The following is a 24,131-nucleotide window of genomic DNA, read 5'->3' as shown; positions in this document are numbered from 1 at the left end:
TACATGGGTATTGAGAGATTAGCAATTCAGGCTTCAGTTTCTTGCTAGAACGACGGTTCTGTAAAACACAATGCTTTAAAACAGTGCGTTGACTGTTGGATGTTGCAGTCGTCACATGCCCTTGTTATCCCAAAAACTATTATTCTTAGAAGAGGAAAATGAACAGCATGACACCCATCTATTTTACATCTGCAGGAATAGACAGAGAACCTCTGATTTTTTTTCAAATTCTATAATAGAATATAACTATTATTCAGTTTTAAGATTTGCTGGATTAAGATTAATATTAAGATTGTTAGTCTACAGTTTTATTACTTTAGTTTTATTTTTCTGTTCAAATAATGAGAAAGGAAATATCTGAATCTAGTATTTAAATTACAGCTATTGTCTTCAGGATTCCTGGATTGCATCATCAACTATATAAACAGAATAGGCTTGTTTGAAGGGTAGAAGCCGATAAGAGAAGCACAAGGTCTGTGCTTGGGCGCAGAACTTACTGGACCTGAGTGAATAGGTTTTTATGCAGTTCATGTTTTTGAGGTATATTTGGGAATTTGGGTCATTCTCAGTGTAGAAGGGCTAAGGAGGCCACCAATCAGATGTACAAACACACATGAGTCATTGGGACAAGGAATGGATCATGCCTTCCACCCAAGGATCGCTGGAGCAGTGTAATTTTCAACTGTTTCTTGTAGACTGCTTAAGTACTAGATTCAATATGGGTTTTGTAGGGGTTCTATGGAGTCAGCTTTTAACTATTCAACAAGACTTCAAATTTATTATACGTGAAAACGTAAAATCTCAACTGCTATAGCATTTGTGTTCACAAATTTGCACTATAGTCACAATGAGGTTCATTAAGTATGTGATCAAATTATATAATTAAATCCAACATTTTTTCTTTCAATCTTTTTGGTAATGAATTGGACATACTCTCACCACATTACTTTTCCTGATTCCACAGCCACAAACTGCCAAAAAGCTGCGAGAAAGGAGGGTGGCAAGTGCAAAAATAGAAACCAGATCTGTTAACATTGCTAAGTAGCAAAACTACTGATGAATAAATAATAAAATGTTTAATTCTGGATCCAAAATTATCCTTCTACTGAATCTGAGTATATTGATCTTGCTCATTGTTATCCCAGTAAAATAGAACCTGTATAGAAGCAAAGTCAGGAGGTACATGAGGGGAGTGACAGGTACATGAGAATACAGCACCCTTCTCTGTGGCTCTGGATGCCAGAAAGGATAGGTTAACTCAGTTGGCTAGAGTGTTCAATCTCTATACCAGCTGTGCAATTCAAGGAGACCTGTTTTTATGTCTTGCACCAAGCTGGCTATGTACAATATTCTCTCTATCTAATGGAGAGATGCTTATGGTTCTTTGTGGGTTACACCCAATTACCTTTAATTACCTTCGTGGATAAATGCATCATGCAGTGTTTTTTCTGCTCCGTCTCCAATACCTTTACATTGTTCCTCAGGTGTAAAGGCATTGTCTAGCATTGGTACTCCAGCTGGGGTCGGACCAGTGCTTTACAAAGGATCACCTTAATTTTTTTGTACTCTATGCTTCCATGTTTAATTATGATGTGGAGATGCCGGCGGTGGACATTTTTAATTCCCAGGGCCCCATAAATCTTATAATCTAACATCTCAATTTGCTCAGCCTGCTTCGAAAATTTGTGCATGTACACCCCAGATCCCTCTGCTTCCTATACCCTCTTTTAGAATATCCTTTATTTTATATTGCTTCTCGTCATCCTTCCTTCTAAAATGTATCACTTAAAACTTGATTGCACTGACGATATGTCCACCCATATCACCAGCCTGTCAAAGTCCTCTTGAAGTCTACCAACATCCTCCTCTCAGTTCATAATACTTCCAAGTTTTGTGTCACGTACAAATTATGTTTTAAATATATTTTTGTTGCAAATTTGTCTTCTTTTTTAACAAATAATGCAACAAACTCTCAAGGATTAGTATAGTACAGCATGGTGATTTTCAAACAAGTACAGATAGGAAAAGACAAAAAAAAAATCAACAGTCAGTTCGGATTATTCATCGTTTCCAGCATCTCCCGTCATACAAATAATGAAAGGATATATTGAAGGATGGGGGGCTATCAGGATACAGTCACAATTGGCTCAGTGGTGCACAATCAAGCTCACAGGGTAATGGCAACCAAGCTACAGAACTTATGAAAAGCAAATTTTTCGAGTAATTTCTGCCACTGCTTATTCAATCATATAAAATACAGGATATTAGCACAAATAAAATGGTAGTTAAACACTTGGGCGTGCACCAAAGGATGTTTTCCCCATCCCCAACTACCAACAATACAATGTATTTTCCCAGGATATAGATATAAATACAGGGGATATAGTCCAGGATTAACAAATCCTGATTTTCACAGTGTAACCGGCGACAAATGCCTCTGCGCTCATATATCATACACAACAGGAGTTAAGCAGAGATTCTATAACCCTAAAATAACTTAAATACGGAAATAAAAGACGAGCATGAATCCTGGAGTTCTCCTCACCCACTGTAGGGCCCTATCTACTACCTCCATATTAAACCATTTGCCCAGCTCCCTGCAATGGCGCGTCTCACTTCAACAACAATTGTAATATGGCATATCAGGTGAAACAGTTCACCACTATATGTGCCAGGATTATAAAACAAGGCGACAGACAACAAATTCACAGCTCTAGTACCATGTAACCTACACAATACACTCCTAAGAAACGAGAAGTACATCCCACGAAGGATAAATGAATGTCTCTGGATTCACCAAGATATCAGGATAAAGCGATAAGTGAAAATTCGCTACTATGCCCACTCACAGGATTGCTCCTATCAATGTGGTAAATCACGTAGCAGGATCAATTAAGAGATGACCGGAGGGGATAAGGATAAATGGATGTCCTTGGATTCATCAGGACATCAAGATAACAGAATATCAAGTGAAAATTCACTACCATGCTCACTCACAGGATTGCCCCTTTCCACGTGATAAATCAAGTAACAGGATCAATTAAGAGATGAAATTATAGGGGCAACATTCAAGGATTAACGAAGAGCTGCAGATTACATCTCTAAACAGGTTAATCAGCGAAATTCGCCTCAGTCAGTTATGGTATTGCCTCCATCAATACAAAATAGCACACTGTACAAGATCAACATAAAGATGTAAATACAGAGGATACAGTCCAGGATTAACAAATCCTGATTTTCACAGTGTAACAGGCGACAAATGCCTCTGCGCTCATATATCATACACCCTTGTCAGGATAAAAAAACAATATCACAAAATCTGGAGTATAATCACAAGGGAACAAAGTTCAGGATTAATGATGAACTGCAGGATAATATAACCATCCACGGAACTTGAAACGGCCAAAGCCATGACACCATCATCGAGCAACATCCAGGATCCATCCAAAGTTTCACCAAAGCCTCCGCCATGTCATCATCCCCAAGCCCTGGTATGGAGAAGCCTAGGCCCTAGTGGGTGGCGAAGACCCATGCGTCTGCCTGCCTTCAGCCCTTCTTGGTGAACATCAAGGGATAAGACAACATAAGACGAGAGGTCAGCGTCTTCAACTGATCCCATGCCTCGAAGAATGGATACAATGTGCTCCATTAAACTCAAACCATCCAGTTTTCAAATTAAGATTGTGAAAGCATGACAGCTAGTCCTCAAATTCTACTGGAAATTCATCCTCAGCTCCCTGCGGGACACCAGGAGCAGGGATGCTCTTTCTCCAGCCCCATCTCTCCAAATCAACCAGGATGTTCAACATACCATGCAGCAGGATTTCTCAGGACTGAAGGTGAGCCCCCACTGAGGAAACTGCTCTCTCGACTGACAGGATTCTCTTCTCTACTTCATCCATTCTCTCTGATATCGGCAGTCCAACGTGAGTACCAACAGTCTGTGCCAGGGAGCCAAGACTGCCGTCCACAACTTCACTCACAATGGCAGCCATCATCTTGATGCCTATAGTACCATCAAAGTGGTGGCCTGCTCACCAGCAAAACTGCCACTGCGACCTGGGCCCCATCCTGGCTGTCTCCGACTACCTCAATCAAACGAGGATTTTCTTGACAAAATTTAGCCAGGATCTTCCAGGTACATAGCACAGATTATACACATCTGCATCAAATAATAATGAGTCATGCATCAAGATTAAAACAATGGATTAAAAATGAGTAATGCCCGAGTACGTGAAAACACAGCCTCTCCTGCGCTGTCATCACATAATCGCCCTCTCCCTCCATGTACAAATTTTGAAACTGTGCCCTCCACAACCAAGTCTGGATCATGAATATTGATCAAGAAATGCAGTATCAGAAGACTGATCACTGAAGAACTCCACTATCTACGTTTCCCTCATCTGAAAAACAACCATTTGCCATTCATTCTCTCTTTTCTGTCCTGGGCCAACTTTATGGCCACACTGCTCACTGTCCTTTTTATTATATGGTTTTTAACTTGGCTGACAAATCTGTTTCGTGGCATTTAATCAAACACCTTTGGAAGTTCATGGACACATCAACCTCTTTATCCTCATCAACCCTGTCTGTTGCCTCATCAAAAAGCTCGATCAAGTTAGCTCAAGAGGATTTGCCTTGAACAAATCCATGCTGGTTTTCCTTAATTAAGCCACATTTGTCCAAGTGACTTATCATTCTGTCCTGGATTATTGTTTCTGAAAGCCTGCCTCACCACTCATGTTAAACCATTGGTGGGCCACATGCGGCTCATCCGGGTTCTGAGTGCAGCCCACAAGGCTTTTTGTTGACAACTGCCAAGACATAGGGTTGCCACATTCTTTGGATTTCCATCTGCGTAGTTTATTTCCTCTCAGATAACTGAAGTGATATACACATATAACAAGAGTGAATGGAATGAGATGCATGCTGATCGCACACAATATTAACAAAGAGAGTTGTGCTCTCCCTCTGCATCCAAAGTGTAAATGTTTCTTTTGTTTTTTATACTTAAAAGTTGATTACAGTTCTATTAATACATAAATGAGAATTTTTGCTAACTCTGAAATATTCGGCATTTATTAAATGTATTTAATCTGATTCATGGGGTTAGTGAACACGCCTGATTTCCATCTTGGTTGCCTATCACTGTGTTGAACTGTCTGGCCTGTAGTTACTGAGTGTATCCTTATAATTTGTTTTGAACAAGTTGCAGCTTTTGAACACATTTGCAGCTCTCTAGCCCTCTAGCACCAGACTTGTATCTCAGGTGGATTAGAAGATTACACAGAGTGAGCATAAAAACTAACTTTCCTCGGGGATTTGCAGCCTAGTCAGCAGTGAGCAGCCGAAGGGTGGAGCATCAGCACAGCGTCTACACTGCAGCTAAACAGAACCTGAAAAAGTGACATCACAGGGAAGCTGTGATCTGATTGGCTGGCAGGTAATCGGTATTAAATTTGAAAAAAGGCCACTCAAAACTAATAAATTAATTAACTAAGTAGAGATGGCTGGGCAGGTGATGTGCTGTAGCTGTATGATGTGGGAGCTGGCAAATCCCATTGCAAGCTGCAGTGACCACATCTGTAGCAATTGTTGGCTGTTCAGCTCAGGATTGATGAGCTGGAGTCTGAGCTTCAGACAGTGTGGCACATCCAGGTGGGGGAGAGTCACCTGCACGCTTTGTTTCAGGAGGCGGTCACACCCGGTAGATTACCTCAAATTCGGTCAGTGGTCAGGGACAGCAGGGTGTGATTGCAAGTGAGGCAGCTAGAGGGATCCTGAATTCAGGATCAGAGGAGCCTCAGCTCTTATAGAACATAACAGCGCAGTACAGGCCCTTCGGCCCGCGATGTTGCGCCGACCTGTGAAACCAATCTCAAGCCCATCTAGCCGACACTATTCCAATATCATCCATATGTTTATCCAATGACCATTTAAATGCCCTTAATGTTGGCGAGTCCACTACTGTTGCAGGCAGGGCATTCCACGCCCTTACTACTCTCTGAGTAAAGAACCTACCTCTGACATCTGTCCTATATCTATCCCCCCTCAATTTAAAGCTATGTCCCCTCGTGCTAGCCATCACCATCTGAGGAAAAAGGCTCTCACTGTCCATCCTATCTAATCCTCTAGTCATCTTGTATGCCTCTATTAAGTCACCTCTTAATCTTCTTCTCTCTAGTGAAAACAGCCTCAAGTCCCTCAGCCTTTCCTCATAAAACCTTCCCACCATACCAGGCAACATCCTGGTAAATCTCCTCTACACCCTTTCCAATGCTTCCACATCCTTCCTATAATGCCACGACCAGAACTGTATGCAATACTCCAAGTGCGGCCGCACCAGAGTTTTGTACAGCTGCAACATGACCTCATGGCTCCGAAACTCAATCCCTCTACCAATAAAAGCTAACACACCGTACGCCTTCTTAACAACCCTATCAACCTGGGTGCCAACTTTCAGGGATCTCTGCACATGGACACCAAGATCTCTCTGCTCATCCACACTACCAAGTATCTTACCATTAGCCCAGTACCCTGTATTCCTGTTACTTCTTCCAAAGTGAATAACCTCACACTTTTCCGCATTAAACTCCATTTGCCACCTCTCAGCCCAGCTCTGCAGCTTATCTATGTCCCTCTGTAACCTGCAACATCCTTCCACACTGTCCACAACTCCACTGACTTTAGTGTCATCCTTCTACGCCCTCATCCAGGTCATTTATAAAAATGACAAACAGCAGTGGCCCCAAAACAGATCCTTGCGGTACACCACTAGTAACTGAACTCCAGGATGAACATTTCCCATCAACCAGCACCCTCTGTCTTCTTACAGCTAGCCAATTTTTGATCCAAACTGCAAAATCACCCTCAATCCCATGCGTCCGTATTTTCTGCAATAGCTTACCATGGGGAACCTTATCAAACGCTTTACTGAAATCCATATACACCACATCAACTGCTTTACCCTCATCCACCTCTTTGGTCACCTTCTCAAAGAACTTAATAAGGTTTGTGAGGCACGACCTACTCTTCACAAAGCCGTGTTGACTATCCCTAATCAAATTATTCCTTTCTAGATGATTATAAATCCTATCTCTTATAATCCTTTCCAAAACTTTGCCCACAACAGAAGTAAGGCTCACTGGTCTATAATTGTCTCTACTCCCCTTCTTGAACAAGGGCATAACTATAAGGTTCATGGTGGAAGATATAGGAGGGATGTCCGAGATAGGTTCTTTACTCAGAGTGGTTGGGGTGTGGAATGGACTGCCTGCTGTGATAGTGGAGTTGGACACTTTAGGAACTTTCAAGCAGTTGTTGGATAGGCACATGGAGCACACCAGAATGGTACGGAGTGAGATAGGTTGATCTTGGTTTCGGACAAAGCTCAGCACAACATCGAGGGCCGAAGGGCCTGTACTGTGCTGTACTGTTCTATGTTCTATACAAGGGGACAACATTTGCTATCCTCCAATCTTCTGGCACTATTCCTGTAGACAATGATGACAAAGATCAAAGCCAAAGGCTCTGCAACCTCCTCCCTAGCCTCCCAAAGAATCCTCGGATAAATCCCATCCGGCCCAGGGGACTCATCTATTTTCACACTTTCCAGAATTGCTAACACCTCCTCCTTATGAACCTCAATCCCGTCTAGTCCAATAGGCTGTATCTCAATATTCTCCTCGACAACATTGTCTTTTTCCTGTGTGAATACTGACGAAAAATATTCATTTAGCGCCTCTCCTATCTCTTCGGACTCCACGCACAACTTCCCACTACTGTCCTTGACTGGCCCTAATCTTACCCTCGTCATTCTTTTATTCCTGACATACCTATAGAAAGCTTTAGGGTTTTCCTTGATCCTACCTGCCAAAGACTTCTCATGTCTCCTCCTGGCTCCTCTTAGTTCTCTCTTTAGGTCCTTCCTGGCTAACTTGTAATTCTCAAGCGCCCTAACTGAGCCTTCACGTCTCATCTTTACATAAGTCTCCTTCTTCCTCTTCACAAGAGATTCAACTTCTTTAGTAAACCACGGTTCCCTCGCTCGACCACTTCCTCCTTGCCTGACAGGTACATACTTATCAAGGACACACAGGAGCTGTTCCTTGAACAAGCTCCACATTACAATTGTGTCCATCCCCTGCAGTTTCCTTCCCCAACCTATGCATCCTAAATCTCGCCGAATCGCATCATAATTTCCTTTCCCCCAGCTATAACTCTTGCCCTGCGGTATATACCTATCTTTTTCCATCGCTAAAGTAAATGTAACCGAATTGTGGTCACTATCACCAAAGTGCTCACCTACCTCCAAATCTAACACCTGGCCTGGTTCATTACCCAGTACCAAATCCAATGTGGCCTCGCCTCTTGTTGGTCTATTTACATACTGTATCAGGAAACCCTCCTGCACACATTGGACAAAAACTGACCCCTCTAAGGTACTCGAACTATAGCGTTTCCAGTCAATATTTGTCAAGTTAAAGTCCCCCATAACAACTACCCTGTTACTTTCGCTCCTATCCAGAATCATCTTTGCAATCCTTTCCTCTACACCTCTGGAACTTTTCGGAGACCTATAGAAAACTCCCAACAGGGTGACCTCTCCTTTCCTGTTTCTAACCTCAGCCCATACTACCTCAGTAGATGGGTCCTCATCAAACGTCCTTTCTGCCAACGTAATACTGTCCTTGACTAACAATGCCACATCTCCCCCTCTTTTACCACCTTCCCTGATCTTGCTGAAACATCTAAACCCCGGAGCTTGCAACAACCATTCCTTTCCTGTCCCTGCTCTAATCCATGTCTCCGAAATGGCCGCAACATCGAAGTCCCAGGTACCAACCCATGCTGCAAGTTCACCCACCTTATTTAGGATACTCCTGGTGTTGAAGTAGACACACTTCAAACCACCTTCCTGCCTGCCGGTACACTCCTGCGACCTTGAAACCTTATTCATGACCTCACTACGCTCAACCTCCTGTACACTGGAGCTACAATTCAGGTTCCCATCCCCCTCTTGACCTTGTCCAACAGGTGTGAGGTACTTGCTCCCTGTGTGGATGAGGAAAAGGGCTGTCAGGAGGATGAGGTAGCCGGCCACTGCACCGTGGTACAGGAAGCCATTCAAGAGGGGGAAGCAAAAAGACAAGTAGGAGATTTTATAGTTAGGGAAATTGATAGCATCCTTTGTAAGCAGGATCGAGAGTCCTGCATGGTATGTTGCCTGCCCGGTGCCAGGGTGAAGGACATCTCTGACCGGCTTGAAAGGATATTGGAGTGGGAGGGGGAGGATCCAGTTATTGTGGACAAACAACATAGGCAAGACTACGAAAGAGGATTTGTTTGGGGTTTATGAGGAACTAAATTAAAGAACAGGTCCTCAAGACTTTTGATCTCTGGATTACTACCCAAGCCACGTGCGAATTGGCATAGGGACGAGAAAATTGGGGAAGTAAACACGTGGCTAAAAGAATGCTGTGGCAAAGAGGGGTTCCATTTCATAGGGCATTGGCATCAGTATTGGAACAGGACCATTGGGACGGTCTTCACCTGAACCTATCTGGGACCAGTGTTCTGACGGAAAGGATAAATAGTGTCTACATTAACATTGCAATGAAACTACTGTGAAAATCACAAGGACTTTAAACTAGCGAGTGCAGGTGGGGGGGTGGTGGTGGGGGGTGGGGTTATAACTACGGGAAGCATAATGGAAAATGGGAAGCAAAACAGCAGGTTAGCATATGGGGAGGAGAGTTCAACGACATGGAAAATAATGAAAAAAGTTAAATGGAAGGAGAACTCAAGAGATGTTATTAATAGAGATGTTAGTATTCAAAAGAAGGTATAAAAACTAACACAAGAGCACTTTATCGAAATGCTCGTAGCATTCGAAACAAGGTAAATGAGTTGATGGCACAAACCATAACAAATGAGTATGATTTAGCGGTCATTATGGAGACATGGTTGCAGGGTGGTCACAACTGGAAAAATATGCAGGAGTACCAGACTATTTGGAAGGACAGAAAGGAAAGTAAGGGAGGTGGTGTAGCTTTGATATTTTAGGATGACATCAGGGCAGCAGTGAGAGATAATACAGGTTCTATGGAGAAAAAGGTTGAATCCTTTTGGGTGGAAATTAGAAATAGTGAGAAAACGTCACTGATAAGAGTAGTCTATAGACCACCAAATAATATCACAGTGGGGCGGGCAATAAACAAAGAAACTGATACATATAAAAATGGTATGTAATAATCATGGAGCATTTTAATCTACATGTTGATTGGTCAAACCAGGTCAGTTAAGGCAGCCTTGAGGAGGAGTTCATAGATGTAACCGTGATAGTTTCCTCGAACAGTATGTAATGGAACCTACGAGGCGGCAAGCTATCCTAGATCTGGTCCTGTGTAATAACGGTAAGAAGTCTCACAACACCAGGTTAAAGTCCAACAGGTTTATTTGGTAGCAAATACCATAAGCTTTCGGAGCACTGCTCCTTCGTCAGATGGAGTGGAAATGTGCTCTCAAATAGTGCAAACAGACAAAATCAAGTTGCAGAATACTGATTAGAATGTGAATCCTATAGCCAGCCAGGTCTTAAAGGTACAGACAATGTGGGTGGAGGGAACATTAAACACAGGTTAAAGAAATGTGTATTGTCTCCAGACAGAACAGCTAGTGAGATTCTACAAGCCCAGGAGGCAAGCTGTGGGGGTTACTGATAATGTGACATAAATCCAACATCCCGGTTTAGGCCGTCCTCATGTGTGCGGAACTTGGCTATCAGTTTCTGCTCAGCGACTCTGCGCTGTCATGTGTCGTGAAGGTCGCCTTGGAGAACGCTTACCTGAAGATCCAAGGCTGAATGCCCGTGACTGCTGAAGTGCTCCCCCATGGGAAGAGAACAGTCTTGCCTGGTGATTGTCGAGCGGTGTTCATTCATCCGTTGTCGTAGTGTCTGCATGGTTTCCCCAATGTACCATGCCTCGGGACATCCTTTCCTGCAGCGTATCAGGTAGACAATGTTGGCCGAGTTGCAAGAGTAGGTACCGTGTACCTAGATGGTGTTCTCACGTGAGATGATGGCATCTGTGTCGATGATCCGGCACGTCTTGCAGAGGTTGCTGTGGCAGGGTTGTGTGGTGTCGTGGTCACTGTTCTCCTGAAGGCTGGGTAGTTTGCTGCGGACAATGGTCTGTTTGAGGTTGCGTGGTTGTTTGAAGGCAAGAAGTGCAGGTGTGGGGATGGCCTTGGCGAGATGTTCGTCTTCATCAATGACATGTTGAAGGCTCCGGAGGAGATGCCGTAGCTTCTCCGCTCAGGGGAAGTACTGGACGATGAAGGGTACTCTGTCCACCGTGTCCCGTGTTTGTCTTCTGAGGAGGTCGGTGCGGTTTTTCGCTGTGGCGCGTCGGAACTATTGATCGATGAGTCGAGTGCCATATCCTGTTCTTATGAGGGCATCTTTCAGCGTCTGGAGGTGTCTGTTGCGATCCTCCTCATCTCAGCAGATCCTGTGTATTCGGAGGGCTTGCCCGTAGGGGATGGCTTCTTTAACGTGTTTAGGGTAGAAGCTGGAGAAGTGGAACATCGTGAGGTTATCCGTGGGCTTGCAGTACAGTGAAGTGCTGAGGTGGCCGTCTTTAATGGAGATGTGTGTGTCCAAGAACGCAACTGATTCCGGAGAGTAGTCCATGGTGAGTCTGATGGTGGGATGGAACTTGTTGATGTCATCATATAGTTTTTTCAGTGATTGCTCACCATGACTCCAAAGGAAGAAAATATCAGCCGCACTCACAAGACAGCCCCGAACATCACCCAAGCACAACGCAACGCCATCCACGCTCTCAAGACCAACCGCAACATTGTCATCAAACCAGCAGACAAAAAGGAGGGGCCATTGTCATACTGAACAGAACGGATTACTGCAAAGAAGTGTACCGACAACTGAACAACGAGGAACACTACAGACAGTTACCCACAGATCCGACCAAAGAACACACCCGTCAACTCAACACTCTGATCAAAACCTTTGATCCGGACCTTCAAAACACCCTCCGTGCTCTCATCCCACGTACTCCACGCGTTGGAGATCTCTACTGCCTCCCAAAGATACACAAGGCAAACACACCCGGCCATCCCATCATTTCAGGCAATGGAACCCTGTGCGAGAACCTCTCCGGCTATGTCGAGAGCATCTTGAAACCCGTTGTACAAAGAACCACCAGCTTTTGTCGCGACACTACAGACTTCCTACAGAAACTCAGCACACATGGAGCAGATGAGCCAGGAGCACTCCTCATCACAATGGATGTCTCGGCACTCTACACCAGCATCCCCCACGATGATGGCATTGCTGCAACGGCCTCAGTACTCAATGCCGTCAACTGCCAGTTTCCAGATGCAATTTTACAACTCATCCGCTTCATCCTGGACCACAATGTCTTCACCTTCAACAACCAGTTCTTCATCCAGACACACGGAACAGCCATGGGGACCAAATTCGCACCTCAATATGCCAACATCTTCATGCACAGGTTCGAACAAGACTTCTTCACCGCACAGGACCTTCAACCGATGCTATACACTAGATATATCGATGACATTTTCTTCCTTTGGAGTCATGGTGAGCAATCACTGAAACAACTATATGATGACGTCAACAAGTTCCATCCCACCATCAGACTCACCATGGACTACTCTCCGGAATCGGTTGCATGCTTGGACACACGCATCTCCATTAAGGACGGTTACCTCAGCACCTCACTGTACTGCAAGCCCACGGATAACCTCTTGATGCTCCACTTCTCCAGCTTCCACCCTAAACACGTTAAAGAAGCCATCCCCTACGGACAAGCCCTCCGAATACACAGGATCTGCTGAGATGAGGAGGATCGCAACAGACACCTCCAGACACTGAACGATGCCCTCATAAGAACAGGATATGGCGCTCGACTCATCGATCAACAGTTCCGACGCGCCACAGCAAAAAACCGCACCCACCTCCTCAGAAGACAAACACGGGACACGGTGGACAGAGTACCCTTCGTCGTCCAGTACTTCCCCGGAGCGGAGAAGCTACGGCATCTCCTCCGGAGCCTTCAACATGTCATTGATGAAGACAAACATCTCGCCAAGGCCATCCCCACACCCGCACTTCTTGCCTTCAAACAACCACGCAAACTCAAACAGACCATTGTCTGCAGCAAACTACCCAGCCTTCAGGGGAACAGTGACCACGACACCACACAACCCTGCCACAGCAACCTCTGCAAGACGTGCCGGATCATCGACACGGATGCCATCATCTCACGTGAGAACACCATCTACCAGGTACACAGTACCTACTCTTGCAACTCGGCCAACATTGTCTACCTGATACGCTGCAGGAAAGGATGTCCCGAGGCATGGTACATTGGGGAAACCATGCAGACACTACGACAACGGATGAATGAACACCGCTCGACAATCACCAGGCAAGACTGTTCTCTTCCCATGGGGGAGCACTTCAGCAGTCACGGGCATTCAGCCTTGGATCTTCAGGTAAGCGTTCTCCAAGGCGACCTTCACGACACATGACAGCGCAGAGTCGCTGAGCAGAAACTGATAGCCAAGTTCCGCACACATGAGGACGGCCTAAACCGGGATGTTGGATTTATGTCACATTATCAGTAACCCCCACAGCTTGCCTCCTGGGCTTGTAGAATCTCACTAGCTGTTCTGTCTGGAGACAATACACATTTCTTTAACCTGTATTTAATGTTCCCTCCACCCACATTGTCTGTATCTTTAAGACCTGGCTGGCTGTAGGATGCGCATTCTAATCAGTATTCTGCAACTTGATTTTGTCTGTTTGCACTGTTTGAGAGCACATTTCCACTCCATCTGACGAAGGAGCAGTGCTCCGAAAGCTTATGGTATTTGCTACCAAATAAACCTGTTGGACTTTAACCTGGTGTTGTGAGACTTCTTACCGTGTTCACCCCAGTCCAACGTCGGCATCTCCACATCCTGTGTAATAAGACAGGAATAATTAATGATCTCATAGTTAGGGATCCTCTCAGAAGGAGCGATCATAGTATGGTTGAATTTAAAATACAGATGGAGGGTGAGAATGCACAATCCAATACCAGTGTGTCTTGTGCTAAAACAAAGGAGACTACAATGCGATGAGGGAGGAGTTGGCTAAGGTAGACCGGGAGCAGAAACTTTATGGTGGCACAATTGAGGAACAGTTGAGGACTTTCAAAGCAATTTTCCACAGTGCTCAGCAAAAGTATATACTAGTGAAAAGGAAGGACTGCGGAAAAAGGGATAACCAGCCAACGATATCTAAGGAAATAAAGGAGGGTATCAAATTGAAAGATAATATATATAAAGTGGCAAAGATTAGTGGGATACTAGAGGATTGGGAAATCTTTAAAGGTCAACAGAAAGCCACAAGAAAAGCTATAAAGAAAAGTAAGATAGATTATGAGAGTAAACTAGCTCAGAATATAAAAACAAAAGTTTCTACAAATATATACAATGAAAAAGAGTGGCTAAGATAAATGTTGGTCCTTTAGAGGATGAAATGAGGAAATGGCCGAGGCATTGAACAAACACTGAACTTTGTGTCGGTCTTCACAGTGGAAGACACAAATAACATGCCAAAAATTGATGACAAGGAGGCTATGACAGGTGAGGAACTAGGAACTATTATCACTGAAGAGGTAGTGTTGGACAAGCTAACGGGGCTAAAGGTAGACAAGTCTCCTGGCCCTGATGGAATGCATCCCAGGGCACTAAGAGAGATGGAGGGGGAAATAGCAAATGCACTCGTGGTAATTTACCAAAATTTGCTGGACTCTGGGGCAGTTCCAACATATTGGAAAACAGCAAATGTGATGCCAGTAAATGTGACGCCACTGTTTAAAAAAGGTTGACAAAAGACAGGTAGCTACAGGCCACTTAGCTTAACTTCTGTAATGGAGAAAATGCTTGAATCTATCATCAAGAAAGAAATAGCGTGATATCTGGATAGACATTATTCTATTGGGCAGATGCAGCATGAGTTCATGAAAGGCAGGTCATGTTAACTAATTTACTGGAATTATTTGAGGTCATTACGAGCGCAGTGCACAACAGGGACGTGGTGTATCTGGATTTCCCGAAGACATTCGACAAGGTGTCATACAAAAGGATGCTGCATAAGATAAATGTCCACGGTGTTACAGGTAATGTATTAGCATGGATAAAGGATTGGTTTATTAACAGAGTGGGGATAAATGGGTGTTTTTCTGGGTGGCGATCAGTGGCTAGTGGTGTGCCTCAGGGATCAGTGTTGGGACCGCAATTGTTTACAATTTACATAGATGATTTGGAGTTGGGGATCAAGTGTAGTGTGTCAAAGTTCACAGATGACACTAAGATGAGTGGTAGAGCAAAGTGTGCACAGGACACAAAGTCTGTGAAGGGATATAGATAGTTTGAGTGAGTGGACAAGGGTCTTGCAGATGGAGTATAATGCTGGAAAATGTGAGGTCATCCATTTTGGTAGGAATAACTGTAACAAAATGGTCTATTATTTAAATGGTAAAAAATTGCAGAATGCTGCTGTGCAGAAGGACATGGGTGTCCTTGTGCATGAGTCACAAAAAGTTGGTTTGCAGGTGCAGCAGATAATTAAGAAGGGATTTTGTCCTTCATTGCTAGAGGGATGGGGTTTAAAAACAGGGAGGTTATGTTGAGGCTGTATAAGGTGCTGGTGAGGCCACATCTGGAGTACTGTGTACAGTTTTGGTCTCCTTACTGGAGAAAGGACGTACTGCCACTGGAGGAGGTGCAGAGGAGATTCACTGGGTTGATTCCAGAGTTGAGAGGATTGGCTTATGAGGAGAAACTGAGTAGACTGTCACTATACTTGTTGAGCAGATTTAAGACTGAGTTATGCTGAGTGGCCAGGTAAGTGGAGTGGGTCCACAAAAAGATCAGCCATGATCTTATTGAATGGCGCTGCAGGCTTGAGGGGCCAGATGGCCTACTCCTGCTTCTCATTCTTATGATTTCCCCCAGTATTATAGAAACACAGAAACTAGATGCAGGAGTACGTCATTCGGCCCTTCAAGCCTGCTCTAGCATTCATTTTGATCATGGCTTATCATCAAATTCAATATCCTGATCCTTTCTTCCGCCCCCCCCCCCCCCCCCAGCTCAGTCCTAAACGATTTACCCCTCATCTCCAAACTGACCCTTAGTTCTGGACTTCCCCCACCACCGGGAACATTCTTTCTGAATCTATCATGGCTGATCCTGTTAGAATTTTATATGTTTCTATAAGAGCCCCTTACACTCTTGTAAACTCCAATGAATATAATCCTAACCAACTTAGTCTCTCCTTATACGACAGACCTGCCACCCAAGCATCAGCCTGGTAAACCTTTGCTGTACTCCCACTATACAGTATTGATTTCAGATGATTGAGAAAACAGGCAAAAGGGATATGAGGGAAAACCCTTTACAGTGATCAAGACCTGGATAGACAGTCTGAGAATGTGGTGGAGGCAGATTCAATTGAGGTCTTCAAAAGAGAACTGAATAATTATCTGAAGAGTAAACATTTGCAGGACTACATAGGAAAGATGAGAGATTGGGACTAGAAAAGTTGCTCTTGCAAAGAGCTGGTGTGGACATGATGCACAGTGTAACAATAGAGAATAAATGCAGTAGTCAAATGATATCTCCAATGTTTCTTAGTTCCAACAAAACAGATTCTATACTTGATCCTTGTAGAATAACATTCTGTGCTGCAAACGTTCTTTCATCAGATTTGGTCCTGCAGACTTATCAACTTTAAGTCCAGCGAGCCTTCCTAATGCCTGTTCTTAATCAATTTTTAGTTCATCCAGTATCTCAACTACCTCTTTCTTTACAGTGAATTTGGAAATGTGGCATATCTTTGTGATGTAAGGAAGACAATGTGAAATTAATTTGATAGCTCATTGACTGTTTCCACATATTAAACTTCATTTTAAAAAAAAGCGACATTTCACTAAAATGCAAGATGCTGACATAAAATAGTTGCCTTTTTGCAGCTGCGTAACCACAATCCATTTCAATAAGACGGAATGTCCCAAAAGACAACGACCTCCCCAGAAGTGTGAAAAGATTCCTTCCCGTTTCATCCAAATGGAAGTATGAACCATTCAGGAGTTAATTGCTGGAACATGAAAGATCAATGGGCTCGGCTTTCACAATGGCTAAAAGGAACTTTGCAAGACATGAGCTGATCAACCTCCTTTTAGTATATGGAACCAACATGGAGAGGGGTCATGTGATATTTGATTTATTGTCATATCTATTAGCATACAGTGAAAAGTATTGTTTCTTGTGCGCTATACAAAGTATACCGTTCATAGAGAAGGAAACACAAGAGTGCAGAATGTAGTGTTACAGTCATAGCTAGGGTGTAGAGAAAGATCAACTTAATGCAAGGTAAGTCCATTCAAAAGTCTGACAGCAGCAGGGAAGAAGCTGTTCTTGAGTCGGTTGGTATGTGACCTCAGGCTTTTGTATCTTTTTCCTGACGGAAGGAGGTGGAACAGAGAATGTCCAGGGTGCGTGGGGTCCTCAATTATGCTGGCTGCTTTGCCAAGGCAGCGGGAAGTGTAGACAGAGTCAATGAATGGGAGGCTGGTTTGCGTGATGGATTGGGCTACATGTACGACATTTTGTAGTTCCTGCAGTCTTGGACAGAGCAGGAGCCATACCAAGCTGTGATACAACTGGAAAGAATGCTTTCTATGGTGCATCTGTAAAAGTCTTCTGAGAAAGTAGAGGTGTTGGTGGGCTTTCTTAAATATTGTGTCAGCATGGGGGGACTAGGACAGGTTGTTGGTGATCTAGTCACCTAAAAACGTGAAGCTCTCGACCCTTTCTACTTCGCCCCCGTTGATGTAGACAGGGGCATGTTCCCCTTTAAACTTCCTGAAGTCGATGACAATTTCCTTCATTTTGTTGACAGTGAGGGAGAGATTATTGTTGCCACATTCTCTATCTCATTCCTGTACTTTGTCTAGTCATTGTTTGAGATCCGACCCTCTACGGCAGTGTCATCAGCAAACTTGAAAATCGAATTGGAGGGGAATTTGGCCACACATTCATAGGTGTATAAGGAGTATAGTAGGGGGTTGAGAACGCATCTTGTGGGGCAGCGGTGTTGAGGATGATCGTGGAGGAGGTGTTGTTGCCTATCCTTACTGATTGTGGTCTGTGAGTTAGGAAGTTCAGGATCCAGTCGCAGAGGGAGGTGCCGAGGCCCCGGCCACGGAGTTTGGAGATGTATTTTGTGGGAATAATGGTGTTGAAGGCTGAGCTGTAGTCAATAAATAGGAGTCTGACATAGGTATCCTTGTTATCTCGGTGTTCCAGGGTTGAGTGCAGGGCCAGGGAGATGGTGTCTGCTGTGGACCTGTTGCGGTGATAGGCAAACTGTAGTGGATCCAGGTAGTCCAGGAGGCTGGAATTGATTCGTGCCATGACTAGCCTTTCGAAGCACTTCATAATGATGGATGTCAGAGCTACTGGCCGATAGTCATTAAGGCACGCTGCTTGGTTTTTCTTAGGTACCGGGATGATGATCGTCTTCTTGAAGCAGATAGGGACCTCAGATTGTTGTAAAGAGAGGTTGAAGATGTCTGCAAATACCCCCGCCAGCTGATCCGCACAGGACCTGAGTGCTCATCCAGGTACCCCATCCGGGCCAGTCGCTTTCCGTGGGTTGACCTTCAAGAAAGCTTCTCTGACATCTGCAATGGTGACCCCAGATACAGGTTTACCCAGGGCTTCCAGGGTGGAGGACATGCTCTCGCTGACCTCTTGCTCAACATGGGCATAGAATGCATTGAGCTCAGCAGGGAAGGGTGCCTTGAATTTTACATGCCTTCATCTTGTAGCCTGTTATGTCTTACAGACTTTGCCATAGTCAGCGGGGGTCAGTGTGGCTAGCCTAGGACGCTAGCTCGGTCCAGTACTGTCTTTTGGCATCTTTGATGGGTCTCCTTAGATCATATCTGGCTTTCTTGCATAGGTCAGTGTCGCCTGACTTGAACGCTTCAGACCTGGACTTCAGCAAGCAGTGGATATCCCTGTTCATCCATGGTTTCCGGTTGGGGAACACACGGATTTGCTTCTTTGGCACACAGTCTTCTCCACACTTACTAATGAAGTCAGCTACTGGAGTGGCGTACTCGTTCAGGCTGGTCGCAGACTTTTTAAAAATATTGACCAGTCCACTAACTCCAAGCAGCCCCGTAGGAGATCATCCAATTCCTCAGACCAACGTTGCACGACTTTCTTTGATGGATTCTCCCGCTTCAGTTTTTGCTTGTAAGCTGGGAGCAAGAGCACAGCCTTGTGGTCTGATTTTCCAAAGTGTAGGCGGGCAATAGAGCGGTAGGCATGTTTGATATTTGCGTAGCAGTGGTCTAGGTTGTTTGTGCCTCTGGTGGAACAGGAGACGTATTGGTGGTAACTTGGTAGCACGCTCTTGTGCTTGGCCTGATTGAAGTCCCTGGCCACGATGAACAAGGCCTCGGGATGCCTCGTCTCAAAGCTACTCATAGTGGCGTACATTTCGTCCAGCTCAACCTTCACATTCGCATGGGGCGATACAACCATTTGTGTGGATATCTGAATTTGAGATTTGACAGAGATCTTCTAGCTCTGGCGGGGATGGCTGTCTTTCTCTCTTCAGTCTTCTATCTCAGCCTAGAACCCGATTTTGCTGAGTTGAAAGTGTGTCTACATTCCTACATCAGTGAGAGGTTCTCCACTGAAAACTATTGGGTTTCTACAACAGTGTCACCAGGATAAAAGGGATATACCAGCTACAACTTTAAACCAACGGCCTCAGCTATAGAACCAGTGCTCCTGGATACAACCAGTGAATCTTTACTTACTTTCCTTTTTTAAAAAAATCTGTACTTTAACTCAGCCAAGTTTAACTCTGTTAAAGTTTTATTTTATTCTGTATGCTTGGGATTTGAGTGTGAGTTTGCAAGCATTAGTAGGTGGTAGGATGTAATTGAACATTTTTAATATTTTTACCTGGGTGGATTTTGGAATAAAACTAACCCCTTACATGTTTAACTCAAGAATGCCACTTTGTTTTAATTCATACAAATTGCATGCAATTCCATTAGTGCCATTTTACTATTTATATGCCTGTAGAACATTTCTGGATTCACTTTTGTGCTAACTACTAGAGTCTTCTCATATTCTCTCTTTTATGTTAGCTGCTGGAGTTTTTTCATGCTCTATCTTTGCTTCTTTTATTTCCTTTACATGCCCTTTCTGATCATTTCATATTCAGCCTGGTTCTCACTTATATTATCAACCTGATATTAGCCACATGCACTCTTTTTCTGTCACATCTTATTCTCTACCATCACCTGGGGAGCTTTGGTTTTGTTTGTTCTACCTTTCCCCCTTTTGGGAAATTACCTCAACTGTACCTGAACTATCTCCTCTTTATTGCAGCCTATTGTTCTCTAACAGCGGTATCTGCCAATTTATCAATCAGATTGACTTGGGCCAGATCTGTTCTCATCCCACTGAAATTGGCTTTGCTCCAATTAAGTCTTTTTCACTCTAGATTGTTTCTTGTCCTTTCCCATAGCCAATCTAAATGTTATGATACTATGACCATTGTCTCCAAAATATCCCCCTACTGACACTTGGCCAACTTGAGCCATCTCTTCCTCAAAATCAGATCCAGCAATTCTTCCTTGCTTGTTGGACTAGAATTATACCAATCTAGAAATTTCTAGTATACACACTGAAGTCTCCCATGAAACCCAGTCTATAGCTTTAGCAACTCTGTATAATTTCCTTGCAAATTTGCACCTCTATATCTTGCCCACTGGCTTGCGGCCCAGAAAATAAGCCAAATCAAATGATATCTCCAATATTTCTCAGTTCCAACGAAACAGATTCTTTGACCCTTGGAGAATATCTTACTTTACCAGTACTGTAATATCCTCTTTATTCAATATTGCCACTTCTTGTTTTTTTTCTCCTATATTTGCATAACACTCTGTATGCAGGAATATTTCGTGCCTTTTTTATTGAACTAAGTCTCTATTATTACCACATCACTATATTCCATGGTGTCTATCTGCACCTGAAGGGCAACAACCTGATTTACCATGTTCCATACATTGTAATATACCTACATTGTAAATTAAATTTAGATCTTATTGCATTCCCTCCTATTCTGGTCACATCTAATACCTTACTATTTACAAGCATTATTAGAGGTCACTATGAGAATGGAAATTTTTATCATGTTTTGGCACACATTCCAGAGCCAATAAGATTGTCTGCATTCAATAATTCATCCACAGCATGTACTTTTCTTTTAAAAAGTTACCCCCACTTAATCAATTTGTTTTTTACGCAGTTTAATCATGTTTTTCATTTCTCTCCCTGCAGTTGTAAATTAAGACAATCACAGCAGCACAAAATACAATATTAAAAATATTGTTTAGAATTGAAACCATTTTGGTTTACCTGAGAGGAATGCAACTTTCTCCTTCAGTATTGGAAGGACTTCCATTGCCTTCATCTCATCATTTTTACGAAAACCTGAAAAGGAATTAGATTAAAATTAGTGAAAACTACTTCCCAATAATTTAGTTCAGGGGTTCAACACACATCCCTAGAAAGTCTATAGTTTTCCAAATATATAATTGTAAATGTTACATTACAATACCATTTGGTAATATTTGCTATTGTCATGTTCATAAGACATAAAAGAGGTTGCAAACTGTGTAAACTAAACGTTCCTTTCTGCTTACTTAAAAATTGACTTAAAAATGACCAAAATCATGGCTGCTACAGGTCAAGTGACTTGCAAGTTGGCTTCAGTTCTGAAAAATTTCAACAGTAATTATAGAACAAAGCTCAACCCCCATCCTTGTGGATCTCATACATATCATTGCGTGGACCCATTACAATCAATGAAAAGGAGCAGCAGACAATCTGTGTCTCCAGGCTCAACTTATAACAAAGAGAGAATCAGCCATCAAAACGTGTTATACCTGCAGAGGCACTTATAGCCACCATCTATCTTCTAAGGCAGTGGTTCCCAAACTTTTTTCACTAGGCCCTACTTTCGGAATAAAAACTTGCTCGCGCCACACCGAATTTTTTATTGATAAGAAATACATTCAAAAACAAAAAAAAAAAACTCCTAGCAGTGCTCGATTCATAACATAGAACACAACTACTTTATAATATCATGGGACATCCAGAAAGTATAAAACAATGCTTGTTTAAACCATGTTTAAATGTTTCTTTGATTGTCCTTGAATCTTCCCGCCACACTTGCCATCCTCTCTCGCCGCACCAGTGTGACGTGCCACACCCTTTGGGAACCACTGTTCTAAGGTGAACAATGGATTTTGACCAGAGACACAGAAACTGATTATTAATTTGAAACTGACTCATCAATGGCAACACCACATGACCTAATCTGCTTTGGCCTTTGGAACGTTTTAATGTTACATTTTCTGGTCTCCCAGGACAGTCTGCTGTTAACATCTGACCTGTCAAAACCAAGGCTGGACTCTAGGCTGACAACAAAGCCTAACTCAAGTCTAAACCTCATGGAAGCCTGCTTCTCAGGAAGCTTCCTTCCATTGCCTGTGGGACAGACCAAGTCTCTGTATACCAACCTCATCTTGCTGCGTCATCACTAACTTTAAAGGAATTTGGTAACTCCTGCTTTCAACTAGCTAAGCACAACTGAACTTTAACTCCTACTAGAAGGAACTCTCACTGGACTCTGACATTGTGGACTCTTAACATTAAAGTCAATTAATATATTTCTTTTTTTTTGTGTTGGGTTATTCATTTATTTATTGCAGTGTAATGTAAGCCTTACTTCTGACTAATAAATAAAATATCATTTTTTTTGGTTTTGGGTTATTCCTGGCTGTAAAACGTTGCTTTCCTATTTCCTTTTTGCGTGTTTGTGTGTGTACATAGTTGCGACATCCATCCTCCGAATTTGAATGTATGAATAAACCATGCTTCTGATTTAATCCGAAAGAGAGTTTGCTGCGAGTCACCTTAACATTGACTCACAGACTGCCACAAAAATTAAAACACCTCTGCTTTAAGAAAAATAAAGGAGTTCAGTTTGCCTCTCTCTCGTCTGCAACACTGTTAGCATTAACCATGTGCCGACAAGCATTATGTCAATCTTAATAAAATACACAAATAGTTCCACCATATTAACAGAAGAAATCCAGATTAATAGCTGAAATTAATACCTAGATTTTAGCTAATGAAGCTATGCAGAAGTCTCATGCTTCGATCTTTGAATGAAACAATTATCAAGTCTGCAACTTGTACACTGTATTCGAATTGAAAGGCTTTAGATTATTTTTTCCCCAATTCCAAGAATCTGCCTGCTAATGACAATACTATGGCTCTCCAAGACACGGAAATGATGCCGAGAGAAAATACATAATTCCCATCTTCACTGTGACCCCCTCAAAAGCAAATGTAAAATACTGCGGATGCTAGAATTTGAAATAAAAACAGAAAATGCTGAAAATATTTAGCAAGCCTGGCAGCATCTGTTGAAAGTGAAACAGAGTTAACATTTCAGTTCTTCAGAACTCTCAAAAGCAATATGCCCTTTTTTCAGGTGGCTAATGTCCATTTGAAAACATCTTTACGTGTATTCACTCACGTTTTTCTTTGATAGTGGTAAGTCATCCCTATACTCCTTAACAGAGGTGATGGCACTCTGAGGCATGCATCAAGTCATGGAACATAGCCAGGGACCAGTATTTCGACTTCCCCCATCACAGAGGTTTAGTACCTTTCTAACTGATCACATTTCATCTGCTTTTGTTTTGTCAAAAAGGTCATTTAACTTGGGACTGTAAACAGACACAGAGAACATAGTTTGTCACAACTTGCACTTATGTACTTTTAATGTAAAGTGCTCAGACAAAAAGAGACAAAACAGGTGATAAGAGGATGTGTCAATAAAAGCTTGATTAAAGAGATGGGTTTTAATCAAGGTATTGAACCACAGGATCAAACTCAGGATGTGTGCATGTAGGGAACAAGGTAGG

At 43.1% G+C, this 24,131-nt stretch overlaps 1 protein-coding gene across 3 annotated transcripts in view; it reads right to left on the bottom strand.

The window, feature by feature from the left end:
• The window catches only part of LOC144510730 (triple functional domain protein), a 589,246-nt gene that overhangs the window by 378,318 nt on the left and 186,797 nt on the right, over positions 1 to 24,131 (bottom strand). For all 3 annotated transcript variants that reach the window (XM_078240506.1, XM_078240513.1, XM_078240521.1), the window contains one exon: positions 21,550 to 21,624. In XM_078240506.1, coding sequence (XP_078096632.1) covers positions 21,550 to 21,624 — 75 coding nt within the window. The remainder of the gene's footprint in view (positions 1 to 21,549; positions 21,625 to 24,131) is intronic.

This window comes from Mustelus asterias, chromosome 2, assembly GCF_964213995.1.
Source record: "Mustelus asterias chromosome 2, sMusAst1.hap1.1, whole genome shotgun sequence".
Lineage (NCBI taxonomy): Eukaryota > Metazoa > Chordata > Chondrichthyes > Carcharhiniformes > Triakidae > Mustelus > Mustelus asterias.
Note: the sequence above shows the minus strand (reverse complement) of the source record. Positions and strands in the feature narration are given on the sequence as shown.